The 26,146-nt window shown below is 39.7% G+C and overlaps 1 protein-coding gene across 3 annotated transcripts in view; it reads left to right on the plus strand.

Annotated features, from left to right (window-relative positions):
- CARNMT1 (carnosine N-methyltransferase 1) overlaps positions 1-20,131 on the plus strand; it is a 53,587-nt gene extending 33,456 nt beyond the window's left edge. For 2 of the 3 annotated variants that reach the window (XM_002708240.6, XM_089336727.1), the window contains 5 exons: positions 3,111-3,251; positions 4,901-5,079; positions 6,461-6,574; positions 16,727-16,830; positions 17,481-20,131. In XM_002708240.6, coding sequence (XP_002708286.3) covers positions 3,111-3,251; positions 4,901-5,079; positions 6,461-6,574; positions 16,727-16,830; positions 17,481-17,582 — 640 coding nt within the window. In that variant the 3' untranslated portion in view covers positions 17,583-20,131. The remainder of the gene's footprint in view (positions 1-3,110; positions 3,252-4,900; positions 5,080-6,460; positions 6,575-16,726; positions 16,831-17,480) is intronic. The other variant, XR_016236714.1, reaches the window with a different exon arrangement.
- Positions 20,132-26,146: the final 6,015 nt, after the last annotated feature.

A 26,146-nucleotide genomic window follows, 5' to 3' on the forward strand; every position in this document is an offset into this window, starting at 1 on the left:
AAATCTGATTTTATTTTGCATTAACATTTTAATTTGTAGTTTTAAATGTTCAAAAATCTCTGCATCAGGCAGCCAGCCAGTAGCTGTCAGAGAACCACTTTTAGTGCTTAGTTGGATACACACTTCTGCTACCAGGGATCAGCCAAGTGTCAATATGTTGACATGACAGGAGAAAGTCTTTTGTGTTAGAGTTTTCTAGTACTACTGTAATGCAAAGATTCTGTATACCATAAAGTAAACCTCTATTAAGAACTGCATTTACTGTTAGTAAAATTGTTGGAGCAGAAAGGGTGATGCAAACACACTCTGCCCTCTTCTAATACATAGGCTTTCTGTGTTCAACCTAAAGGTATATCTTTCCCTGTTCTTTTGCCTTGAATAAACTGCTTAAGTATGCCCACCCCTTATTATGAGAGTTGTCACATTTTTAGTAAATCTATTGCTTTGCAATATTTGTACCTTTTCGGTGAACTAATTTGTATGCTTATTTTTGTTAAGAATGTCAAGCAGGCAACATTTGATTTCTGAGCCACATATTGTATGCCTCTTTATTCCTGCTTTTAAAGTTTCAGCCTGGTTTATGGTCATCTGACCATTATAGTCTATACTTAGATTTGTGTTTCTTTTATTCTCCATATAAATGTCCTAGTCTTTGTAGGGATTCATAACAGAAATTACCATTTATGGTACTTTAGTTTCATAAACATTATAGAGGAACTTTCCATTATGTGTTTAATACCCCTTATTATAAAGGCCCAATGGGGAAAAAATCTAGCTAAGAAAAGGTTTAGGGGAAAATTGTTTCCAATTCACTCACCCTTTACCTGGTTCTTGTTTTTTTTTTTTTTTTCTTTCCAGAGTTCTAGAAGGCTTGTTTTAATGTCTTTTTACATGCCTACTGAAATGCTTTCTGTCATAGTGCAATTGGCATATATGTAGTAGTCTGCTAATTCTTTTAAAAACAAAGCTTTGGTATATTCTGTGTTTGATGGCTTGGTAATAGCCTTTTAATAATGGTTTTATACAGGGTGCTGTTAGTATATATATCTGCCATAAGGTGGGAGTAGAGAGTTTTATAGTTCTGATTAGTGAGGGAGACAATATTTAGAGTAGTCATAAAGCTAACTTTCTGTAAGTTACCAAAATAATTATTAGTACCATTTTTAGCATAATTTCCCTTGAGGTTAGCATGATTTCTGATTTCTGCAAGGAAATTTTTTACTCATCAGCCATTCTGAAATTGGTTACTGGTTTTTTTTTTTTTAGACTGTGAATTTCCAAATCCTTTTATTTTCTGTTGCATTTCTTTGATTAAATAATTATTTTAAAGATTTATTTCTTTATCTTGAATGTAAAAGGGGGGTGGTGTATCTTTGATTTGTTTATTCATTGTGATTGGCACTGGGCCAGGCTATAGGCAGGACCCTGGGGTCATCTGGGTCTCCCACGTGGGTGGCAGGGGCCCAACACTGGCCAGTTTCTGGCTACTTTCCCCAGACCATTAGCAGGGAGCTGGATCTGAAGGGGAGCATCTGGAATATATATCCACGCCTATATGGGACACCAGTATTGCACACCACAGTGCCATCCCCTTTAAATAATTTTTTAAGCTGTAAGCTGGGAACAGCCACTTGGATTGGAGGTGGAAATACATCCTTTTATTGGGCAAGTGGAAACAGAAAGACACAGGTGTGGTAGAAAGTAGAATGTGCAAAGGAGGCCTGGATGGGCTACCCATTATGTTAGCTCCTTACATGTGGAGCACAGAGTCCTAGAGCTAGGATTTTTTTCAAGTCTCAACATTAAATATATATGATATATATATATATATGTTAGGTGATCAATTTAGGTAGATCTGAAAAAAGTGAGATGTATCCATTCTCTTCATTAAAATCAAAATTCACATACACAAACTTTATAATTTTGGAATGAGAATTACATGGCTTCTCACCATAATTTTTTCCATATCAAGTACTAAAGGATAATCAGACCAATCCTAATAGGTCTGTTTGTCAGAAAATATTTTGAAGACGAATTTCCCCTTTTTTGTTGGGGAGAGGGATATGTACACAATTCAACAATGAAAAATACTAGATAGATTTTCATAGGAACAAATGTAAGTACTGTATGCGTAGACTGAATTTTCAAAAGTCCCATACTACCATTTGTTTTTTTTGTTTGAAGTAGGATATGCAAAGATCATCACATGGGCTACTGCTAGTAAAATATACTGTTGCTGTTTGAACATGCCAACTTAAAGACCATGTAATTTAAAGATAAAAATAATTTTAAGTGGGTTAGGTTTGGAAGTTGGATTTCATTTGAGACCCAAATTTTGGAAATTAAATAGGAAAATTTATTTTTCATTGATAGAGTGCCAGCTGATTATACATATTTCCCTATAAAAAGTATAATTTTACTTTTCTTGGGATTATTTTGATTTGCTAGAATTCCTGATAAGAGGCCTTGGGTTGCTAAGGCTTTTCACAGTTTGAAAGAGGAATGGCAGATCTTAAGCAAGGGAAATGTGATTGCAATACAATGCTGATAAAGATCACTTTGGTTATGTTCCTCTGGTTTGCCATCATGTTTTCTCGGTTAGAAGGCAGCTCCCATTTTCTCCTTGAAAATGTCCCCCATACAGCTTCTGGTGACTGGAGTATAGGAGGCTTTAGAGGTACACCTGATGTATTAAATTCTACATATATTTAATGATTATTTGTATAAATGATTGTATTACATATAAAATTTAGAAACAAAATTTTGTTTTGATGAAATAGTTTTGTTCAAGTTGTTCCTGTATAATTGGGATCACTTTGGAATGATCTGTCTTCCTAAGAGAGTCTTTCAGGTGGAAAATGTTAGGAATATGAGTAACTTTGTAAGTCTTCTGATAGACAGTGACTCCTTTTTTTCTGAAAAATAAATTTCAGTGGGTAAAACTCTACACCTATATCCAAACAAAGTATTTCTTAATTTTAGGAAGTCAGTATCTTAGGGAGCTTATTATCAGATGATTAAGCTTTTAGTTGTAAATGTGGATTTTGTCTTTCTTTTTATAATTTTTTTTTCTATGAGGGGTTGGACATAATTGCCTTATTTCATTTCAGGGATCCTTCTAAAGTAACTATTCTGGTACCTGGTGCTGGACTAGGAAGACTGGCCTGGGAAATAGCTATGCTAGGTTATGCTTGTCAAGGAAATGAATGGAGTTTTTTTATGCTCTTTTCTTCCAACTTTGTACTCAACAGGTATTTAATTTATTTTTTGCTGGAAATAGTAATTTCTCAGAATCAGATTGACTTGCCTATTTTTTGAACATTCTGAATTTGAAGATAATTACACAGTGTTTGATTACAATGCATATCAAAAATGTTTAAAATCAATTCATATATAAATTACCACTTAAGCCAATTGTCTAGGTGAAACAGGATGAATAAGTGACTCTTTAGAAAGTAGTTGGGAATTCTATGAAATTGAAATGATTTCTATATAGAATCTTCAAGCCTAAGACTGATAGAGGAAGAGTATATTCTCTTTGTTCTTTTTTTTTTTTTTTAAGATTTATTTTATTTAATTGAAAGGTAGAGTTTCAGAGAGAGGTGGAAACACAGAGAGAGAGGTCTTCCATCTGCTGGTTCACTCCCCAGATGGCTGTAATGACAAGGGCTTTATCATCTCTTTGTCTCTTGAGTGAGATAGAGTTTACTGTAGCAGTCACAGCTATTTTCCTTAATCAAGTTCTTATAAATTGGCCAAGTATGCTCACATAATTAAGCTGGAAAGATCTGTCAGAACTTCAGCAGCCTCCTTTGTAAGATAGGGAAAAAGAGTTACTTTTAAGCCAGAACTGGTGTTAGAGGAAAATATCTGCCTTGTTTGAATAATATGTTGACTCTGATGGCAATACGAGTTTTAGGGGAGTGGTGAGAAAGGAAAAAGTTGAGGGTTGTAAAAATTAATTAAAAGAGATAGCAAACTTAGTTGAAACCAGCATTACTTTTTAAAAATTAGTTGGACTATTTTTACTTGAGTTTTCAGTTCAGAAATGAATTTTTATAAATTTTTTATTTATTTATTTTTTTATTTGATAGGCAGAGTTAGACAGTGAGAGAGTGAGAGACAGAGAGGTCTTCCTGCCATTGGTTCACCCCCTAAATGGCCACTGCGGTCGGCGCACTGCACCGATCCGAAGCCAGGAGCCAGGTGCCTCCTCCTGGTCTCCCATGTGGGTGCAGGGCCCAAGCACTTGGGCCATCCGCCACTGCCTTCTCGGGCCACAGAAGAGAGCTGGACTGAAAGAGGAGCAACCGGGACTAAAACCCGGGGTGCCGGCGCCGTGGGCAGAGGATTAGCCTAGTGAGCCACAGCACTGGCCCCTTTATAAATGTTTTAAATATTTATTTATTTGAAAGGCAGAGTTACAGAGAGGCAGAGAGAGAGAGAGAAGTCTTCCATCCGCTGGTTCATTCCCCAAATGGCCACAACAGCCAGAACTGGGCCAATCTGAAGCAGGGGCTTCTTCCCGGTCTCCCATGTGGGTACAGGGGCCCAACCACTTGGGCCATCTTTTACTGCTTTCCCAGGCCATAGAAGAGAGCTGGATCAGAAGTGGAGCAGCTGGGACTCCAACTGGCACCCATATGGGATGCTGGCGCTGCAAGTGGCGGCTTTACCCCCTGTACTACAGCACCAGCCCTTGAATTTACCTTTATTTTTGTTCTGTCTTTCAATCCATGATTGGTTGCTCATCTACATGTATATTTAAATTTTCAGATAATCGGATGGGTTGTGGTAGTGTCACTGTAGGTACTATAGAAAACCTTCAGTCATATTTTAGTGTTTAGATTTTCTTGGCAAAATGTTTAGTTAACACTGAATTTTTGCTCATATTTTGCAGATGCTCTGAAATTAATAAATACAGACTTTATCCCTGGATCCATCAGTTTAGCAATAACCGGAGATCAGCTGATCAGATTCGACCCATCTTTTTCCCTGATGTTGACCCCCACAGTCTTCCTCCTGGTTCTAACTTTTCTATGACTGCAGGAGATTTTCAGGAGATTTATTCAGAATGCAGTAAGTCCAAAGCAACAGATCTTGTCTCTATTCTAAATGCAATGAGCTGATTTTATCCTAAGCCACCATTTGTGATATAAGGTATACCTCAGTGATAAATTTAGTTTATTTTCAAGGTCACATAGCAGGAAGTGATGTGAACTATAAAGAAATAAAGGAACTTGAACTCTGTTGAATCTATTAATACAAGACAACATGAAGCAGAGTTCAGATGCATAATGAATGAAATAAAGATGAAAGTAGGTCAGTGTAAGAAGGGACAGGGTGAATGGCATTCAAGACAAACAGATGTAGAAAAGTAAGAATGAATGAGGTAACTGGGGACAGTAGCATAAATAGTCTTACCAGGGAAAAAAATGCTGGAGGATACAACTAGAAAAGTACCTTGTGGAAGCCTGTAAATTTTGGACTTCAGCATGGCAAACTGCCAAGATATTTGAGTGAAATATTAGAAAAGGGAGATAATAATGGGGAAGGGTACGGGGTGGGATTGGCAGTGAAAAGGAAAAAGAAAAACAATGCTGTGGGGGTCACAAAGATCATTCACTTAGCAGATAATTTGTTGAACACCTACGAAGTACCAGGCATAGTCTAGCCATTCAAAAGTGAACAGTGAGCAAAAAACGTCTTTGTCCATATGGGACTTACATTCAAGTAGAGAAGAAGGGAGAGACAAAGGCAGAGAGGAAGAGGGAGCAAGGCTATAAGTAAATCTAATGTTGTGAGGAAGAAAAATGAGGTAGGGTAGAAGGGGTGCAGAGTGACTGGGGGCCTCTTGTATAGAGTTGTCAGGGGAAGCTTTTCTAAGAGCAGAAACTAAAAGAGAACCTCAGCATGAAGAGGCAAACCATACAGATCTTGGGGGTATAGAGAATGCTGCAGAAGAACGGAATGGTGAGGAAATAGGTACTCCCTCCTTTCCCAGGTGATTATCTTGCATTGTGAATATTTAGATATTTCAGTGTCATTCATTTCTCTGTTGGCAGTAAGTGTCCGCAGTCTTTCTGAAAGTTGCCAGAATTTAAATGCAAATTTAATCAGAATTTAGAGTCCAAGTGCCTGTTTAGTTTTGCTTGGTTCTAGGTGAAGGCTAGAAGTTGAATAGATGATGAAAACTCTTACAGATATCATTTGGAAATGATATCTAGTGATAATATGTTAAAAATGATTCAGATTGATTATGAGGTTATTAAAAAACCTTTTTTAAACTACAGTAAAGTATCTCATTTAAATGATTATTTGGTTAATTTATCAGTGTTGATCAGAGGAGTTTGGCTTCTATATGCTTATAGTTAAAATATCAATACTAAGAGGTAACTGACGAGTTTAGAGGAAAAGTGAATAATGTAACATATGCAATAATTTGCTTTTTCTTGATTAGATACCTGGGACTGTATTGCTACCTGTTTCTTCATAGATACAGCTCACAATGTAATTGATTATATTGATACAATATGGAAAATACTCAAACCAGGTGGAATTTGGATAAATCTAGGTAAGTTCTTTATTATTTATTAAAGTTTCACACATTAATCTGAATACTTACTGGTGTTTTACATTTGCTAACTTCACAGTACCCATTGTTCATGGAAGTTTTAGTTATATGTGTATTTTTTTTTTAAGATTCTTGTTTTATTCGTTTGAAAGGCAGAGTTACAAGGGGCAGGAAGAGAAATAGAGAAAGAAGATCTAATATCCACTGGTCACTCCCCAAGTAGCCACAATAGCCAGAGCTGGGCCAGGCCAAAGCCAAGAGCCAGGAGTTCCACCCAGGTCTCCCACATGCATCCTCCACTGCCCTCCCAGGCACATTAGTAGGGAGCTGGATTAGAAGTGAACAGCTTTAGGGCTGGTGCTGTGGCATGGCAAGTGAAGCCTCTGCCTGCAGTGCCGGCATCCCATATGGGCGCCAGTTTGAGTCCCGGCTGCTCCACTTCCCATCCAGCATTCTGCTATGGCCTGGGAAGGCAGTAGAAGGTGGCACAGGTCCTTGGGTCCCCACACCCACATGGGAAGACCTGGAGGAGGCTTCTGACTTCGGATCGGCATAACTGTGGCCACTGTGGTAATAGGGAGTGAACCAGCAGATGGAAGACGCCTCTCTCTCTCTGCCTTTCCTTCTCTGTAACTCTGACTTTCAAATAAATAAATACCTCTTTAAAAAAAAAAAAGTGAACAGCCAGGACTTAAGCTGGCACCTATATTAGATGCCGGCATCGAAGAGAACCCCTTAACCCGTTACATGGGCCCCACTGTATGTGTTTTAAAACCTCTGGTTTTCTGTAGAATGCATCCTAGTGGTGATGCCTTCAAAAGCAGTGGGAGCCAAAAGTTGTATTTCACGTTAGGTAAATCTCAAACATTTCACTTTCAAAGTACATTAATTATTAGTCTGAATGGGTAATCATTTCTTTATTTTGCCTGTTTGAGGGAAAAGATTGTATCTCTTCCTATGAAATCCTACTCTTGGTAAAGAGTAGGGTTGGAAAATTTTTTGTGGTTACCTTGAGCTTTAGAAAGAATATACATTTATGCAAAAAACCTTTTTACTACATCCTGCTGCTCAGTGCTAGAAATTAGATGGTAAATATGACATCACCCTCTTATTTAGTTTGAAGGAAATTGCCAGTTGTTTCCTCTTCAGCACAAAGGGAGTATAATGATAGTATCAAGATAAATATATATGTCTTTTTCAATGAGATAAAATCTATGTTCAGAAAGACATCAAAGCTAGGGGTGAGCATTTGGCACAGCAATTAAGATACCACTTGGGAAGTCTACAGCCTATATTGGAGTCCCAAAGTTTGATCAAGTCCTGTTTCCCCCTTAGTTCCAGATTGCTGTTAATGAGCACCCTGGAAAGCAGCATGTGATGGCTAAAGTGCTTCAGTCCCTGCCACCCATGTGGAATTCCTGGATTGAGTTCTCGGCTCCTTTTGCCTGGCCCAGCCTTGGCTGTCACTGGCTTTTAAGTAGTGAATTAGCAGATGGGAGATCTCTTTCTTTATCTATGTGTCTTTCAGATAATTAAAAAAAGACATCAAAGTTAGAATATAAAGGTTTGCAAGATGAGGGTCTTCATACTATATAAAAACACCAACATATTCATAAGTCCTTCCTCTTCAGGATGGGTATAGTTTTGTTGCTGGGTTCTATCACCTAGTCTTTTTTTTTTTTTTTTTTTTTTTTGACAGATAGAGTTAAACAGTGAGAGAGAGAGAAAGGTCTTCCTTCCGTTGGTTCACCCCCCAAATGGCCGCTACGGCCAGTGCACTGCGCCGATCTGAAGCCAGAGGCAGGTGCTTCCCCCTGGTCTCCCATGTGGGTACAGGGCCCGAGGACCTGGGCCATCCTCCACTGCCCTCCTGGGCCACAGCAGAGAGCTGGTCTGGAAGAGGAGCAACCGGGACTAGAACCCGGCGCCCATATGGGATGTCGGCGCTGTAGGTGGAGGATTAAGCAAGTAAGCCACGGCGCCGGCCCCCACCTAATCTTTTTAATGATCTTATTTTAACAGAGATTTTGCCCTTAGGACTACCCCTAGAAGTAGTAGTTAAGTGATTTCCAAACATTTCTTCAGAATTCTGTAGGATCTGATGAATGCAGCTATAAAATGCAATCATCAAAATAAGGAACAAATATAACAAACCTCAGACCTTCTTTAAAAGTAGTTTAACTTTTGGGCCGGCGCCATGGCTCAATAGGCTAATCCTCCGCCTTGCGGCGCCAGCAAGCAAGTCCTGGTCGGGGCACCGGATTCTGTCCCGGTTGCCCCCCTTCCAGGCCAGCTCTCTGCTACGGCCCAGGAGTGCAGTGGAGGATGGCCCAAGTGCTTGGGCCCTGCACCTGGCTCCTGCCTTCGGATCAGCGCGATACGCCGGCCGCAGTGCGCCGGCTGCGGCGGCCATTGGAGGGTGAACCAATGGCAAAAGGAAGACCTTTCTCTGTCTCTCTCTCTCACTGTCCACTCTGCCTGTCAAAAATAAAAAAAAATAAAAAAAAAGTAGTTTAACTTTTGGAAAACTTCCAGGTAATGATTAAAAAATGTTACCTGCTGGGTATTTACTTGCTCAATGTGAATTAGGTACTGTGTTAGCCCCTTGCACTCTGTTTAATATCAAGGCTACTCTGTAAGAGTATTGAGATGGCACTATCTTATAGTGAAGAAACTGAAATTTGGGTTAAGTAACTAGCAGAAAAGATCTGTAGATTATATGTGGCAGAGACAGGCTTGTAGCCCAGAGCAAATTTCTTGGATACTCCAGGTCAATTTATAACTCAGCATTACCATGACCTGTATTTATGTGATTTGAAACTTTTGATACTAGTTACTGAGTTATGGTAAGGTTTTGTCTATTTCCAAAGCACTTGCCTTTTTTTTCACAGAAATAACTTATTGAACATTTACTTTATTGGATTACTAATATTTTATTAAGTTATGTAATAATAACAGTCTGAAAAAATAAAATTGGCTCCTCGTAAGAATAGTGTTTGGTAACACTATTTAAATGTGCTGCAGTGTTGCTGTGATCTGTCATGGGCAACATAAATAACATTGGTTAATTGGGAGTAAAATAGGAGAGCTTTCACTCTTAATAGAGTTAGAATAAAAGAGAAACATAGTCCTTATTTGGAAGGTTAATACTTTTTACAAGTAAAGTCCTTTGCATGTATAAGTTAAAGAATACAAAATAATAATAATAATTTCCTTATTAGTGCTTTTCACTGTTATGCCACGTATTTATTATTTACTCCATATTTCTCCTATCCAGTCTTATGGCAGTTTATTTTATTTATTTGAAAGAGTGACAGAGAGGAGAGAGATAAAGATATTCTGTTCAGTGGTTCACTCTCCAAATGGCTGCAATGAAACCAGATGCCTGGAACTCATCCTGGTCTCCTATGTGGGTGGCAAGGGGGAGAGGGACAAAGCAAGAAATCATGAGTTCTGGGCCGGCGCCGCGGCTCACTAGGCTAATCCTCCGCCTAGCGGCGCCGGCACACCGGGTTCTAGTCCCGGTTGGGGCGCCGGATTCTGTCCCGGTTGCCCCTCTTCCAGGCCAGCTCTCTGCTGTGGCCAGGGAGTGCAGTGGAGGATGGCCCAGGTGCTTGGGCCCTGCACCCCATGGGAGACCAGGAGAAGCACCTGGCTCCTGGCTCCTGCCATCGGATCAACGTGGTGCGCCGGCCGCAGCGCGCCGGCCGCGGTGGCCATTGGAGGGTGAACCAACGGCAAAGGAAGACCTTTCTCTCTGTCTCTCTCTCTCACTGTCCACTCTGCCTGTCAAAAAAAAATAAATAAATAAATAAATAAAAAAAAAAAGAAATCATGAGTTCTGTGTCCTCTCTTCTTATGAGGACACTAATCCTGTTGGATTAGAACTCCACTCGTATGCCCTCCTTTTACGTTAATTGCTTTCTTCGAATTCCTACTTCCAAATATATTTTCACTGGGAACTGGACTTCTGCATAAACATGTGGAAGATACACCAATCAGCCCATAAAATCCCTCTTCCCTCACTATCTGCATCCAGTTGATGTACAAATTGTATCTCTTAAAGCTCTTTAGTAACTTTTTTTTTTAAAGATTTATTTTATTTATTTTGAAAGAGTTACAGAGAGAGGTAGAGAAAGAGGTCTTCCATCCGCTGGTTCATTCCCCAGATGGCTACAATGGCCAGAGCTGTGCTGATCCAAAGCCAGGAGCCTCTTCTGGGTCTCCCACGTGGGTGCAGGGGCCCAAGGACTTGGGCCATCCTCCACTGCTTTCCCAGGCCATAGCAGAGAGCTGGATCGGAAGAGGAGCAGCTGGGACTAGAACCGGTGCCAATATGGGATGCCGGTGCTTCAGGCCAGGGCTTTAACCCGCTGCGCCACAGCACTGGCCCCTTTAGTATCTTTTTTTCAAAAAAATATTTACTGATTTATTTGCAAGGCAGAGTTAGAGATCTTCCACCTGCTGGTTCATTCACCAGATGGCTGCAATGGCTGGAGCTGGGCCAATCTGAAGCCTGGAGCCAGGAGCTTCCTCCCGGTCTTCCACCTGGGTGCAAGGGCCCAAGTGCTTGAACCACCCTCCACTGCTTACCCAGGCACATTAGCAGAGAGCTGAATGGGAAGTGAAGCAGCTATGACTTGAACTGGTGCCCATATGAGATACCAGTACTACAGGCAGTGGCTTTACCCAATACGCCACGGTGCAGGCCCCTCTTTTTAATAACTCTTGAATCTCTTTCAGTCCCAGGATTTTTCAGCTGTGGCACTATTGACATTTGGGGTTGGATCATAAATGGGGATAGCAGAGAGTCTGGTATATCGTAAGATGGTTAACAGACTCTCTGGCCTCTACCTACTAGAATCCAGTAGTAATTTCAAGTTGTGACAAAACTGTCTGTGGGGCAGGGGTGTGGCACATGGTTAAGTTGCTAGTTGGAATGTCCACTTGTTGATGTCCTGCCTACAGTGCTTGCAGCCCAGCTTCCTGCTAATGAAGGCAGCAGATGATTGCTCAAGTACTTTGGTCCTGCCATCATGTGGGAGACCCAGATGGTTCAGGCTCCTGGCTTCAGTCTTAGCCAGCACTGGCTGTTGTGGGCATTTAGAAAGTGAATAAGCTGAAGATGTCTCTCCCAACTGTCTGTTCCCCTGCTCCTACCCCTAACCTCTGTCCTCTGCCTTTCAAATATAATGAAAATTTTAAAATTATAATCTTTAAGCAATATTTTTAGACATTGGAACCCTGTCCCTTGGGATGGGCAAAAATGCCTTCAGTTGAGAACTACTGATCTAACTTAATCAGTGCTTACCTGGATTAGAATCATTACAGTAGTTTCCTTAACAGGGTGTCCCTGTCTTGGAATTGTCTACAACCTTCCATGCCCCTTTCAGTTCCACATGTTATCACCAGAGTGCTCTTTCCACTATGTAAATCTGTTCCTGTCAGACTCCTGCATAAAATTCTAGCTTTCTTGACCATTTAAATTCTTCAGCATTGTTTACAATGCCCTTTGTGACCTTCTATCTGAAGTCTTAGCTTCACATTTTTTAATCAACCTCTTCTGTGACTTCAAATGCAATCTTCTGAATTAGAAAGCCCATTGTCTTTCTCCTCTGTTTTCACTGTTGTTTCTGATGTATTCTTTAACACTCAGCTTAGGTGATCCTTCAGATTAGGTTAAATAGTGCATGTTCCACTTTTATGTTCTCAGAATCTGTTGAAGTGTTTCTCACTTTGTGGTATTACCACTCATGCTCTTTTTTTTATTAAAATTTTTTTTTAATTTATTTATTTGGCATGTAGAGTTACAGAAGTGAGAGAGAGACAGAGAGAAAGGTCTTCCTTCCTTTGGTTCACCCCAAATGGCCTCAACGGCCGGAGCTGTGTGGAGCTGCGCCAATCCGAAGCCAGGAGCCAGGTGCTTCCTCCTGTTTTCCCACGCTGGTGCAGGGGCCCAAGCACTTGGGCCATCCTCCACTGCCCTCCCAGGCCACAGCAGAGAGCTGGGCTGAAGACGAGCAACTGAGACTAGAACCTGGCACCCATATGGGATGCCGGTGCCCGCAGACAGGATTAAGTTGGTGCGCCAGGGTGCCAGCCCCTCATGTTCATTTTTTAGGAAAAGTTTTAGTTAGGAGAAATGCACATTTATTATTATGCAAAGGTGTAAAAAAAATCACAGGAGTGTGATGTGATTACTTACTTTCTCAAAATGATTCAGAAGCTTACATACTGTTTATTTAGAGGAGAGAGAGAATGAGGAATGTAGACTAATTTGAGAATTTGTAAATTATTATTAGGGGAATGAATGGTCCCAGAAACAGAAATTATCTTATAAGAAGTTGCTTCTAATCTGAGTAACACCAAGGAACAGACCTTCTTTTGTAATAGAGGTCCATCCAGGTGTGCCACCCATATGTTTTTGTTTTTGTTTCTCCTGTTTATCTCTAAGCTTGCTGAGGGCAGGGATCTAATGCTTCCTACTCATGTGGTACAGAGCCTGGCAGACAGCAGACTTCTGTGTGTGAATGAAACTACTCTTTGAAAATTTTTAAAAAAGGAATAAAATGTTTAGGGAGATTGGCTGCCAAGAAACATGATAAAGGAGCATCTGTATTGGTAAATTCATAACATTCCTCTGGTTTTGGCTGCACCCATGTGGACATGAAGGCTTAATTTTCTCTGTGAACTATGAGTGTATCAGCCTTTCAGGGATGATGTTATTCTAACCATGCTTATACAGGCTAGATTATCAATATAAATGAGAAATGTAATGGCTAGCCATTCTGGAATACTCATAAATAGCACTGGAATTAAAACTAATGAAAATGTTTCACAAATTAGATGAAATTAGAGTAGCAGGGCTTATTAACTTAAAAATGCTTTAATTAAGAGGAACTTGAGGTACTATTTATTACTCTAAATAGAAAATATTTGTGAGCTTTTCAAGGAAACTGTTATACATATGTATCTTGGGTACATGGATGCCTGGGAATCCTGTTTTTCTTGATTACCAGTACCCCCCTTAAATACATTTCATTTATAATGTCTTTTAAAGTGAGAGAGTACATGCACATTTCCAGTGAGATAATGAAGGATATGCAATTTGCAAAGTAAACATAACCAACATCTGGAAGAATTAATGGATTAAAGTACAAAAGGAGATCTTTGTAAAACATACTGAACAGTGGGCTCCATCAGATTTTAAAACATTATAAAATTGGGGCCAGTGCTATGACAAAATGGTTTAACACCCTGGCCTGAAGCACCGGCATCCCATATGGGCGCTGGTTCTAGTCCCAGCTGCTCCTCTTCCAATCCAGCTTTCTGCTATGGCCTGGGATAGCAGTGGAAGATGGCCCAAGTCCTTGGGCCCCTGCACCCATGTGGGAGACCCAGAAGAAGCTCCTGGCTCCTGGTTTCAGATTGGAGTGGCTCCAGCTGTTGCGGCCATCTGGGGAGTGAACCAGTGGATGGAAGACTCTCTCTCTCTCTCTCTACCTCTCTACCTCTTTAACTCTGACTTTCAAATAAATAAATCTTTACAAAAAATTTATAAATATAAAATTTATAAATTATAGAATTTTTGAAAACATGAGACATTTCCTATAAAAGGTGGAAGATGAACATGTTATTTCCTCTCATTGAGACCTCAAGACAGTGATAGTAAAACTTTAAAAAGATATAAAATATACTGGCAAAGAATGGCAAGAATATCATCAAGGGACAAAAGAATTTTTTAAAAAAAAAAGGGGTAGATAATTTCATAAACAGAAAAAAAAAAAAGTATGACTTCATGGAGTATTAGGGTGAAATGAAGACAGAAAGCAAGATGACTGGAAAATGACCAGTGACCACTAGTCTACCCCCAACCCCCACCCTTTCCTACCTTATCTCAGACTTTTTTGCTGGATTTTGATTTCCAGCTCTTTGCTTTGCATACATGCAAGCCATGCTTCTATCTTGGAGTGTGCAAGTCCATATAGCTACATGAGCTCTATTTACTTAGTAATTATATAGTAAATGCTCTTCTATCCCTTAAGTCTTTTCTGTACCTTTGTTTTCATATTTTAGATTTTTTTTTTTTTTTTTTGACAGGCAGAGTGGACAGTGAGAGAGAGAGAGAGAGACAGAAAGCTCTTCCTTTTGCCGTTGGTTCACCCTCCAATGGCCGCCACGGCTGCGGCCGGCGCACCGCGCTGATCCCAAGCCAGGAGCCAGGTGCTTCTCCTGGTCTCCCATGCAGGTGCAGGGCATCTTCCACTGCACTCCCTGGCCGCAGCAGAGAGCTGGCCTGGAAGAGGGGCAACCAGACAGAATCCGGCGCCCCGACCGGGAATAGAACCCCCTGTGCCGGCGCCGCTAGGTGGAGGATTAGCCTAGTGAGCCGCGGCGCCAGCCAAGATTTGTTCACTGCATACAGTGAAATTTTGTTTCATTATCAAGTCTAACAGTCTGTCTTAACTAGAACTTTTAGAGCCTTATGGATATAAATAGTTTACATCAACTTGTCCCATACTTATCAAGTGAAACCTGTTAAAGCTGGCTGTTTTCCTTTTGATATATCCCCATCACTATTTGATGCCTCCTTTCTGACACAACCATATATTGTACCTTGTCTTTCTAGCCCTGAAATAAACCAGGTATTCCAAAGATCCCTGGTTCCTTTTAGTTGGGAATGAAAATATAGAAATGAAAATCTTGTTCTTCCACTGGAGTAATGTTGCTTCTAGGCCTCTTCAGCAGACAAGGGTAGGAAATATAGGTATTTGTCTGTGTCTATAGATTTTTTTTTTTAAAGATTTATTTATCTTACTTGAAAGTTAGTGTTACACAGAGAAAGAGAGGCAGAGAAAGAGGTCTTCCATCCACTGGTTCACTCCCCAATTGGCCGCAACGGTTGCAACTGTGCCAATCCGAAGCCAGGAGCTTCCTCCAGGTCCCCAACATGGGTGCAGGGGCCCAAGGACTTGAGCCATCTTCCACTTCTCTCAGGCCATAGCAGAGAGCTGGATAGGAAGTGAAGTAGCCGAGACTCAAACCGGCACCCATATGGGATGCCAGCACTGCAGGTGGCAGCTTTACCCGCTGTGCCACATCACGAGCCCCATATAGACTTCTATAAAAGATTTATTCATTTATTTATTTGAAAGGCAGAGTTACAGAGAGGCAGAGAGAGCAAAGTGGTCTTCCATCCACTGGTTCACTCCCTAGATGGTTGCAAAGTTCAGAGCTGCACCAATCCAAAGCCAGGAGACAGGAGCTTCTTCCAGGTCTTCCACGTGGGTGCAGGGGCCCAAACACTTGGGCCATCTTGTACTGCTTTCCCAGGCCATAGCAGAGAGCTGGATTAGAAGTGGGGCAGCAGGTACTCAAACCGGCACCCATATGAGATGCTTGCACTGCAGGCAGCGGTTCTAATCACTATGCCACAGTGCCGGCCCCATACATTCACTCTTAATGTGTGAAATCCAGTGGTTTTTATGTTCAGAGTTGTGCAGCTATCACCACAATCAATTTTAGAATGTTTTTATGACATAAAGAAGAAACTTCATGAGGGATCCATGTTTATACCGCTGACTTCTTTGAGTCATTGACCCTGTAAACTTTTTATAAAAGTGATATCACCTTCTTTGCTTCAAGTTTTGCCATAATTAGCATGTTTGTTCTTGTTCCTGTTTTGGCAGAATGCATGTCACATGTGCTAAGTCAGTACCATTTAATTTTGTTACCAAAAATCTTGAAATCCATACATAGTTTATTCATACTATGAATTTACAAATTTTCTATGAGCTTTTTGAAGATCACTCGTAGTTTGGAATTTGGGGATTCAGCATTCCTGAACCCTTCAGTACTACTCCTTCAGTAACCAAAGAGTCCCAGGTGAAGGTCCGTGATTTGAACAATCATAGTGCAAGGCCAGCTGTACCAGAGGGCCTTGCTCCAAGTGTAAACTCAGCTCCCAAATTTCACTTATTGGGCTAAAGTTTCAGAGGTCTGGATGAGTGTCCTCAGCAATTTAAAAGTTCTTTATTTCTTTTTTGTCTCATCTACTACCCAATTTATTATTCAGTTTGGAGTTCAGTCTAACGTGGCTATTAGTGCATGCTCATATTCAAGCAATTCATTCCCAGTATGTTTAAACCACAGGGCCTCTTTTGTACCACTTTGAAAATTTGGCAAATGAACTTTCCATAGAATTGAGCTATGAGGATATAAAGAATGTCGTTCTGCAATATGGATTCCAAGTAGAGGTAAGGATGGAATGAAGTATTACCAGAGTTTTAACTTAAAAATTGTATGAGTAATAAATATCATGGCAGCTACTGATCTTTCTTAACCTTTTTCTTTTCTCAACCATTAAGTAAGGATATTCTTGGTCTAGAATTATAATGTGTATGTAAAAGGGAAACTATCATCCCTGGTGAAATAGCATTTCAGTAAATAATAATTGATGCTTGTAATATTGGCTTTTATAGAGTCTCACTGATAGATACCAAGTAAACTAGGATCTGGAGAAACATAGGTATGGGAGGGCAAATGTAGAAGGAATATTGTTCTATGTCCTCTTCTGCTTATTTTTTTTAATCAGGTGCATTAGAGGAAGTTTTTATGATACATTGGCTATGTGTTTCAGCTTTGAGGAATAAAGCAAAACTGTTGAGTTCAGGCTCAACAGTTAGACTTCTTTAGTTTGAATCCCAGTTCTACCACATATTATTGGTATGACAAAACAACTTATATAACCTGTCCTTTGTAAAGAGGGATTCTCAAATAGCAGTGTTATGGGGATAGTTGTATGGAATAAGTGGATATACTTGAAATGGTGCCTACTACTTAAGTGCTCAGTGTGTTGGTGGTGTTATCATCATTGTCATCATGATCATTATTGTTTGCATTGCAGGTGGAAAAAGAATCTGTCTTGTCAACGTATACTGTGAATGATCTATCTATGATGAAATACTACTATGAATGTGTCTTGTTTGTGGTCCGTAAGCCGCAATAATGGTCTTAAGTTACATTACTCAGAAAAAAGTCTAATAAGAAAAGGCTGAAATAAACAACTCAAAATCAACTATCAGTGATGACAGGACAAAACCTCAAATCAGTGGTGCCTTCTTATTCCTAACAAAATTTAGAAATAGTGTCTATTTTCTTAATATGTCTATTGCTTTTTCAGAAATATACTATGCCATGCAGATTTGTACTACATAAGTAATATGGAGGAAATGTCTTCAAGTATACTTTCCTTGAAGTTCAGGTCTTTGAGTGGAAAAATTCTAATCTCCAGTGTCTTCTTGAAGCTATATCCATTGCAAGTCTGCCATCTTGTTGACTGATCGTATTGAAGTCTACATAATAATATCTCTCTCGCTCTCTCTCTGTTTTTTTTTTTTTTTTTTTTTTTTTTTTTTTTTTTTTGGTGTGTGTGTGTGTTTGCATTGGAGTTATTTTGGCAGAGTCTAAAGATCTTTCTGTCACATTCAGCATCTGTTATTGGGACTTCTATTCATTTGGACCTAAGCAATCTATACATAAAAGATGTGATTCTTTTATCATTCAAATTATTTTTACTAGCTTAGTTGAACTTAGAGAAGCATAAAAAATGGCATTTTCATGAGATGCTAAATTTAATAGCATCACAAGTCAGTAAACTGCATTCAGGTAACTGAGAAATTGTCTTTTAGCCACACTAAACTGAACACTTGTTGAACACATACTCATCATGGATCACTTTGAAATGTATGAGATCTCAATATTATAAATGAGGCACAGAAGCTTTTTTAAAGGTAGTATTAGGAAGCTGAGAAAATAAGAATAAAATCTGCCCATTTGAAATATATAGTTTCAAACTAAATGAATACAGAGTTTGTCAGTGTGATGTTTACAATAATGTCTTTAGATTATCTGGATTATGAAAACAAGCACTTTTTTGTTAAAACAATTATATACTAATAAAAACTATCATAATGGTATTAATGTAAGGAAATTTTGAATATGAAATTCAGGGATAAATTACAATCCATGGTCTGTGTCTTCAATATTGTAAGCAGCAGACATTAAGGTAATTTTAGATTAACACCATTTTGTTCCCTGATTGATGGAGCTTAAACAGTGTATGCTGCTTTAAATTTCTACCTCTAGCAGATCTTTATTGGAGGGAATTTTCCTTTTTATTATTATTTTTAAATGTTCATTATTCCGTTTCCGGTAGCTTGAAAAGTAGAGATGACTCATGTTTTAACCTTTTCTTGGAGGAAAGGAATAATTTTTCTTGAATATTTTCACAGATTATTGTGATTGCTTTAAAGAACCTCTGTGGCAATTTGGATTAGATGGACTTAATAATGTGCTTGTAGCATAATTGTCATGTTTTAATAAGAAAACTTACTTGTAAATCTTTACAGCTTTGTTGTCACTTAGGATAGGGAGTTACTATTGGAGGTGGCATCTTACTAGTGGGGGTGGGGACCTGTGTCTGCATATAGTGAGGGAAGTTTTATGATCCTCACTCCTACCATGCACAACAGGGTTCCATATGACTTGTTGAATTAGGGAATTTTTAAAACTATTTCTCATTTATGTGTCCCTCAGTACGTGGCAGATGTTTGGTGTGAATTCTCATTACCTGTATGAATGAACTTGAAATTAAGGGAAAATCTTTTTCTCTTAAATCATAAAAGAAACAAAGTTTTAAAAAACATCCATTGAATGTAAAGGATTGCACGCTGTTTTTGAGTGATTTAGAAGTGCTTTTTATTCATTGGCTACTATTTGTTTTTTACAACTGTATCAAAACAGATGATCTTTGTTTTTCTCACATAGGAAAAACAAGTTGGCACTGGTGGGTTGGTTTTATTAATTAAAATTGTTTTGCTATCAGGTGATTTTTTTAACAGTGTTACTTACACTTCTAAATTATATAATATTTTAGTTAATTCTGAAATCATTGATTTGCTTTTAATTTCTCACATGAATATTTTTAAAATGTTCTACATAAATTTGCATCTCTTTTTCTTACAGCTTTTTCAGTTTATATATTCTAAACTTGAAAAGGTAGAATCAGTCAATATTAGAAGTGTCACTGGAGGATTTATTTAAATTTTCATTTCTTATGTTTAATCCTAGCTACTAAAGTGTGTGAGCCTTAAAAGTTTTTTTCCCTTAAATTAACTTTACACACAAAAGCTTCAATTTTCATAAAGTGGGAGGAGATAGGTTATTGTGCTTGCTTTTTTAAAACATTTTCTTTATTCTGAAATGATGTATATTTAGATACGCTAATCAAGTGGACAAGATGGTGTATATATATGTGTACATATATATATATATACACACACACAACATAAAGAGAAGCCCTACAAATAAATCACAGGATAAAAATTATGAAGTTTGGGAACTGTAAAGTGTACTGTATTTATATGTAACTAATTCAAAAAGTTGCCACAAAGGCTGAATTGGAAGCTTCATGTCTGCATGAAATTTCCTGTATTTTTAATGTGTACGATGGATTTAATTCTTCTTGAATATTAAAGTCTGCCAATTGCTATGAAACTATATTTGCTTGGTTGTTTCCATCTCAGTTAGTTATAACTTACAGATGTGGAAATTTTAATTGATGGAGCACATACACTTTGAATCCTTTGTCTGGCCTATTTTTTGTATACTTCTAGAAAGTGAGTAATAAGAATATTTTTCCTTTGAGTATGCCAGGCTTTATACTAACTATTTTCACTTTGTTTCATTCAAGTTCACTGTAATGAGATTGGAGTACACTAATGGAAAAAAGATTAATCTTGATCTTTAGTTTGTAAAATAATAGAAACAAGAACTATAAAGGAAAACAGTAGAAAGGAGTCCCAGCACCAGCCATAGTAGGATAAGCATGGTTCATCACCTCAGACAAACCACTTGGAGCTTATGTCTTCAATTGTAGGATAAGATCAATACTACCTATTTCAAAGGGTTTTGAGGCTGATCATATGAACTTTTACATAAACAAAGGACTTCATAAAATTTGTAGAAATGCATATAATAAAAAAATTATGCATAGATTCAAAACTTTGCACCAAAATAAACTTTTAATGCCATTTTCTCAGTTTGAATTACCCTCACATGTGTGTGAATAAAGGCACATGATAGACAATTAAATGTAATTTCAATCTGTGTTGACTGCTGTATAGTGATAGGAAAAGATGAAGATTGGTAATAGGACATTAGTTTTTGTGTTATGCTAGTCCTTTGAAAATGTTTTCAGTACAGTCCGGGGGAAAAATATTTAAAAAACAATAAAAAGGGCAGGGGTGTGTGTGTCTAGTCTAGAAGTTTGATGGGAACTGTGAGAAAATATAATAGTAGGTAATCAGAAGGCACAAATAAAGTTTAATGGAAGATTATCTTCACTTTTACAAACATGTTAATGCATGCCTCTTACATATGAAGATACTTGAACAAGTTCATGGAAAAACAGAAACATTTTGAAACCCATGAGTAATTTTTTTTTAAAGAGTTTTATTTATTTATTTGAAAGTCAGAGTTACAGAGAGAGGAGGCAGAGAGAGAGAGAGAGGTCTTCCATCTGCTGGTTCACTCCCCAACTGGCTGCAACAGCTGGAGCTGTGCCAATCTGGAGCCAGGAGCTAGGAGTTTCTTCCAGGTCTCCCATTTGGGTGCAGGAGTCCAAGGCCTTGGGCCATCTTATACTGCTTTCCCAGGCCATAGCTGAGAGCTGGATTGGAAGTGGAGCATCTGGGTCTCGAACTGGCGCACATATGGGATGCTGGCACTTCAGGCCAGGGTGTTAACCCGCTGTGTCACAGCGCCAGCTTCCCATGAGTAATTTTTTGATCATGTGCAATTTCCATAAATTTTTTGAAGACCCCTCTTGTGCATGGATTTCAAAATCCTTATATTTTCATTTTCAGTTAAGTTGTCTTTCAAAAAGACTGAACGAATTTACATGTCAACAACAGTGTTTAATTTTGCATCCATTCTTTGGCCAATACTGTATATATTGCTGCACTTTATTTTTGTCAATGTAAGGAAATCTTTATTTCTAATATTTTAAAAATATTTTGGCAAGTTGAACAATTTCTTTAAGTTTAATGGCCAAGAGGGCTATCTTTAATCTGTCGGTCAAGAGTCCTAAGTTAATAAACACAGTAAGGTTCATCAAGGAAAGTCCTAGCCAGGGTCATAAGCACTGTTGAGGTCTCTCTTCTGAGGAGAAACTACATCTGCTGCTGATTCTGTGCTGCTGGCATTGAAGCCAAGCAGCAGCAACAGCTCATTCAATTCCTTTGGTTTCATCTGCCAAACAATCAAGGAGGTAGGCCTCTGAGTCAAGGCTCCATTAAATCAGTGGCTCTGCTTCAGGCAGTAGAGTTGGCCATAAAGTTTACCCCTAAAGGCATAGCCGCCACTTTTTCATGTGACAACAAAATGCTAATAAGTCCCTTCACTAAAAATACTATTTCTGCTTGCCTGGCAGGTGTGTTGGGCTCTCTTCAGCTTGTTAGCCATCAAGTCCACAGTGACCCATTCCAGAATGCCAGATGTCAAGCCAAAGAGTCACAAGAAAAGCCTCTGTGAATCACACGTTCAGTTTTAGCTTAGTTGCAGGTTAGTGGGTGACTTATTTTGTAAAACCATACAAGAGTGTACTTAGCTGGTCAGCCATTTGGTGCTACTGTAGTAATGGACCCTGGCCTCTTTTGAGTACTCAGGTAGGCATTCGGTCTTTAGAGCTATGGTTTCTTTCTTTCCCTAGGATTCTGTATTTTTCCTATTGGTGCAAAGAACCCTGGTGACAGGTTTTTTTTTTTTTTTTAAAGTATTCTGTTCCTCGTGAAAATCACCACAAACATAGGTGATTACATAGGCTTACCAGCAGGCCCCACAGAGAGCTGCCTTCCTCACATTTCACTTGGTGCATAGCCAATATATTGAAATCTCCAAAGGGACTTGTGCTCAGGACTTTCTTCACCACCAGTCATAGCTCTTAAATATTACTGGCATACTTAGCCCCTGTGCCTCCTTTATTGTTGGCCTCTATTGGGGCCTTAGGTAGAAACCTTCCTCAGGTGTCTCTGCTAAGACCTGCTCAGGGACAGAGAGGTTGGGACCTGAAAATACATTTTTTTCCTCCCTCCCCTCATCCCTGGCCTACAAAGCCACAGGAGCCTTGACATTTTATTTTGGCTTCTTGTTTTAATTCACTGTTCCAACTCAGCATTTATGAACTGACGATTTGTTTCCTTTCCCTGCTCCAAGCTCTATCCAAAGTTTATCATTTGAAGTATAGTGCCCTTTTTCCTACAGGCAGTTATACTTGTTTAAAGGTGATATGGCACAGCTGCTAAGAGGCCAAATCAAGTCTCCCCCCACCCCTCCCACCCCAGCTGGAATGCCAGGTAGCACTGCGTGGGACAGTGAGAAAAGGTGATGCAGGAAGAAATTGGTTTTGTACTGCTGCTACTTCTCCCCATCTAGCTCCAGCATCTAGGATGCCTTGCTTTCAATCTATGCACATGTACTGAACTCTGCTCAGCAGTATTGCACTTTGGCCACCCTGGCACCCAAAACCTCATTCTTGTTGCTAGCCAAGTTGTACTATGGCAGAAGCCAGGTGTTTGGCTTTGCACTATCAGGCAAGGCTTTTCTTTCAGAGTGGCCACCCACTGTCAATTTAGCCAAATGAACTTCTGTTTTCAGGCCACCCAAATTCCTCAATACTGGTAACTTTAATTTCAGCTTGGGAGACTCAGCAGCTACAGCCATCCTGCCTTTCTGCTGGGGCTATGGAACTTGCTGCTCTTTTGCTGTTAGAACATCTCATCTGCTTCCTGGAAGAGAATAAGCAGTAATCAAGGTGTGGTCATGTATCACCTAACAACATCTCAGTTGGGATAGACCACACGTGATAGTGGTCCCATAATACCTGACGACACCATGGACACCTTTGTGTAAGTACACTCTGATGTTAACACAATGACAGAATTGGCCAACAACGCATTTCTCTGAGTGACTTCAATCTTACTTGTAGGCACTCTGCGTCACTAACAGAAAGTTGAGACTCAGAACTGTCCTGCCTCTTGTACCAGCTGGACAAAATATTTACTACTGGATCCTAGGGAGATAAATTCCTGATGTGCCCTGCAAGGCTTTGTCCTTCCTAATCCAGAAAGCCATAGTCAACAACATCCTATCCTTGTCAACAAAATTGTTGAGTCTGGGATTTTTACTTTACCGTATTTATAAGCTAATAAGTTAGCTTGGTATGGTTTCATAGATTTTGGCAGAAGACATGGCATAGTGCACAAGTGATACATCGTTTCTGGATATCCTCACCCAGTGTCCCTTAAGATAACATTAAAATAATCATAATACAATGACTGAAACTTTGAAATTGATATTGGTAGAATACTGTTACAGACTGTTCTTGTTTGGCGTTTACCCAGTACTTGCAAGCACTCATATTTCCTTTTCCATTCTCATACTTTTAACCCATCTTCTTTAAAAAGTGAATTTTCTGTACTATTTAAAGGCACAGGATAGCTTTGTATTAGCTTTCTACAATACTGTATTTTAATTTTATCCAGTAAATAAGATAGAGTAACAGTTTTTTAAGACATTTATTTGAAAGGCAGAGTGTGAGAAAGAGATGGAGAGGCAATCCTTCATTTGCTGTTTCCCATGAGTCTGAAATTCATCCAGGTTGCCCACATGCGTGCTGGCAGGGGTCCAAATACTGAGGTCATCATACACTGCTTTCTCAGGTGCATTGGCAGGGAGCTGGGTAAGAAGCACAGTAGCCAGGTCCCAAAACAGCATTCTGAAATGAAATACTGGGACCACAAGTGGCAGCTTAACATGCTGCACCACAATATTGGCCCTGCAGTACAACTTTTATACAACTTAGGGGATTTTTAAAAAATTCTCCCTAAGAGAAAGTGATTCATCAGACCCTAGTGTTAAAATATCTTCTCACAATAAACAGATTTAATTGCATTAAAATGGCATTTTTCAAATGTTTAAATTACACCAACATTCCTAAATCGAGGCAACCAATCCATTGGTAACAATGGGGCGTGAATATTTGGTAAATGTTTATGGTTTTCATTTTCATTAATGAAAAACCTTTCCAAGTGCTACCAAACAGTAAAATAGATTTCACCATTTCTCAGCTAATCATAGACCTGCCAACTGTGAAATCAGAAAAGATAAAGTGTTTTATAGTAATACATGAAGAAACAGAAACAAGATACAGAGTTGCAGAGAATCAAACGAGCTATAATCACTGAATATAGGTATCCTTAAAGTTGGAGACTACAATTGGTATTTAAAATAAAATGTGGGCCAGCGCCGCAGCTCAATAGGCTAATCCTCCACCTTGCAGCGCCGGCACACCAGGTTCTAGTCCCGGTCGGGGCGCCGGATTCTGTCCCGGTTGCCCCTCTTCCAGGCCAGCTCTCTGCTGTGGCCTTGGAGTGCAGTGGAGGATGGCCCAAGTGCTTGGGCCCTGCACCGCATGGGAGACCAGGATAAGCACCTGGCTCCTGGCTTGGGATCAGCGCGGTGCTCCGGCTGCAGCGCGCTGGCCGCACCGGCCACTGGAGGGTGAACCAATGGCAAAGGAAGACCTTTCTCTCTTTCAATCTCTCTCACTGTCCACTCTGCCTGCAAAAAATTAAAAGAAAATAAAAAAATAAAATCTGGAGAGTGAGCAATTAGCTTTGGGGTTTAGACACCTGCATCAGAGCACCTGGGTATGATTCCTGGCTCTTGATCCTTACTCTAGCTCCCTGCCAATGCAGACTCTAGTAGGAAGCAGTGATGGCCCAGAAAATTGGGACCCTCCCATCCATAGAGAAGACATGGATTGTGTTCCTGGCTCCTGACTGAAGCCCCAGCTGTTGTGAGCATCTGGGGAGTCAACCAGTGGGTGAAGTTCTGTATTCTCTGCTTCTGAAATAAACGACTTGAAGACTTGATGAAATACAAATGTTCCTTAGAAATTGGAAATAAAACTTTCAGTTGATGGAGAGCATCAGGCTTGGTTAATAAGTGACAGTCTCGCATTTATGTATCTTAACTGCTTTATGTGTAATATTCATAAATTAAAATTTTAGGCCAGCACTGTGGCTCACTAGAATAATCCTCTGTCTGCGGCACCGGCATCCCAAGTTCTAGTCCTGGTTGGGGCACCGGTTCTGTCCCGATTGCTCCTCTTCCAGTCCAGCTCTCTGCTATGGCCCGGGAGTGCAGTGGAGGATGGCCCAGGTCCTTGGGCCCTGGACCCGCATGAGAGACCAGGAGGAAACACCTGGCTTCTGGCTTCGGATCAGCGCAGCGTGCCGGCCGTAGCAGCCACTGGGGAGGGGTGAAACAACAGAAAAAGGAAGACCTTTCTGTCTCATGGTTTACCCCATGGAATGAAAGTACATTTTATTTTATTTATTTGAGAGGTTCAGTTACAGACTGTGAAAGGAAGAGACAGAGAAAGGTCTTCCTTCCTTGGTTCACTCCCCAAATGGCCACAATGATTGGAGCTGCGCCGATCTGAAGCCA

This window comes from Oryctolagus cuniculus, chromosome 1, assembly GCF_051225735.1.
Source record: "Oryctolagus cuniculus isolate XC-2025 breed Fujian yellow rabbit chromosome 1, ASM5122573v1, whole genome shotgun sequence".
Taxonomy (NCBI): Eukaryota; Metazoa; Chordata; class Mammalia; order Lagomorpha; family Leporidae; genus Oryctolagus; species Oryctolagus cuniculus.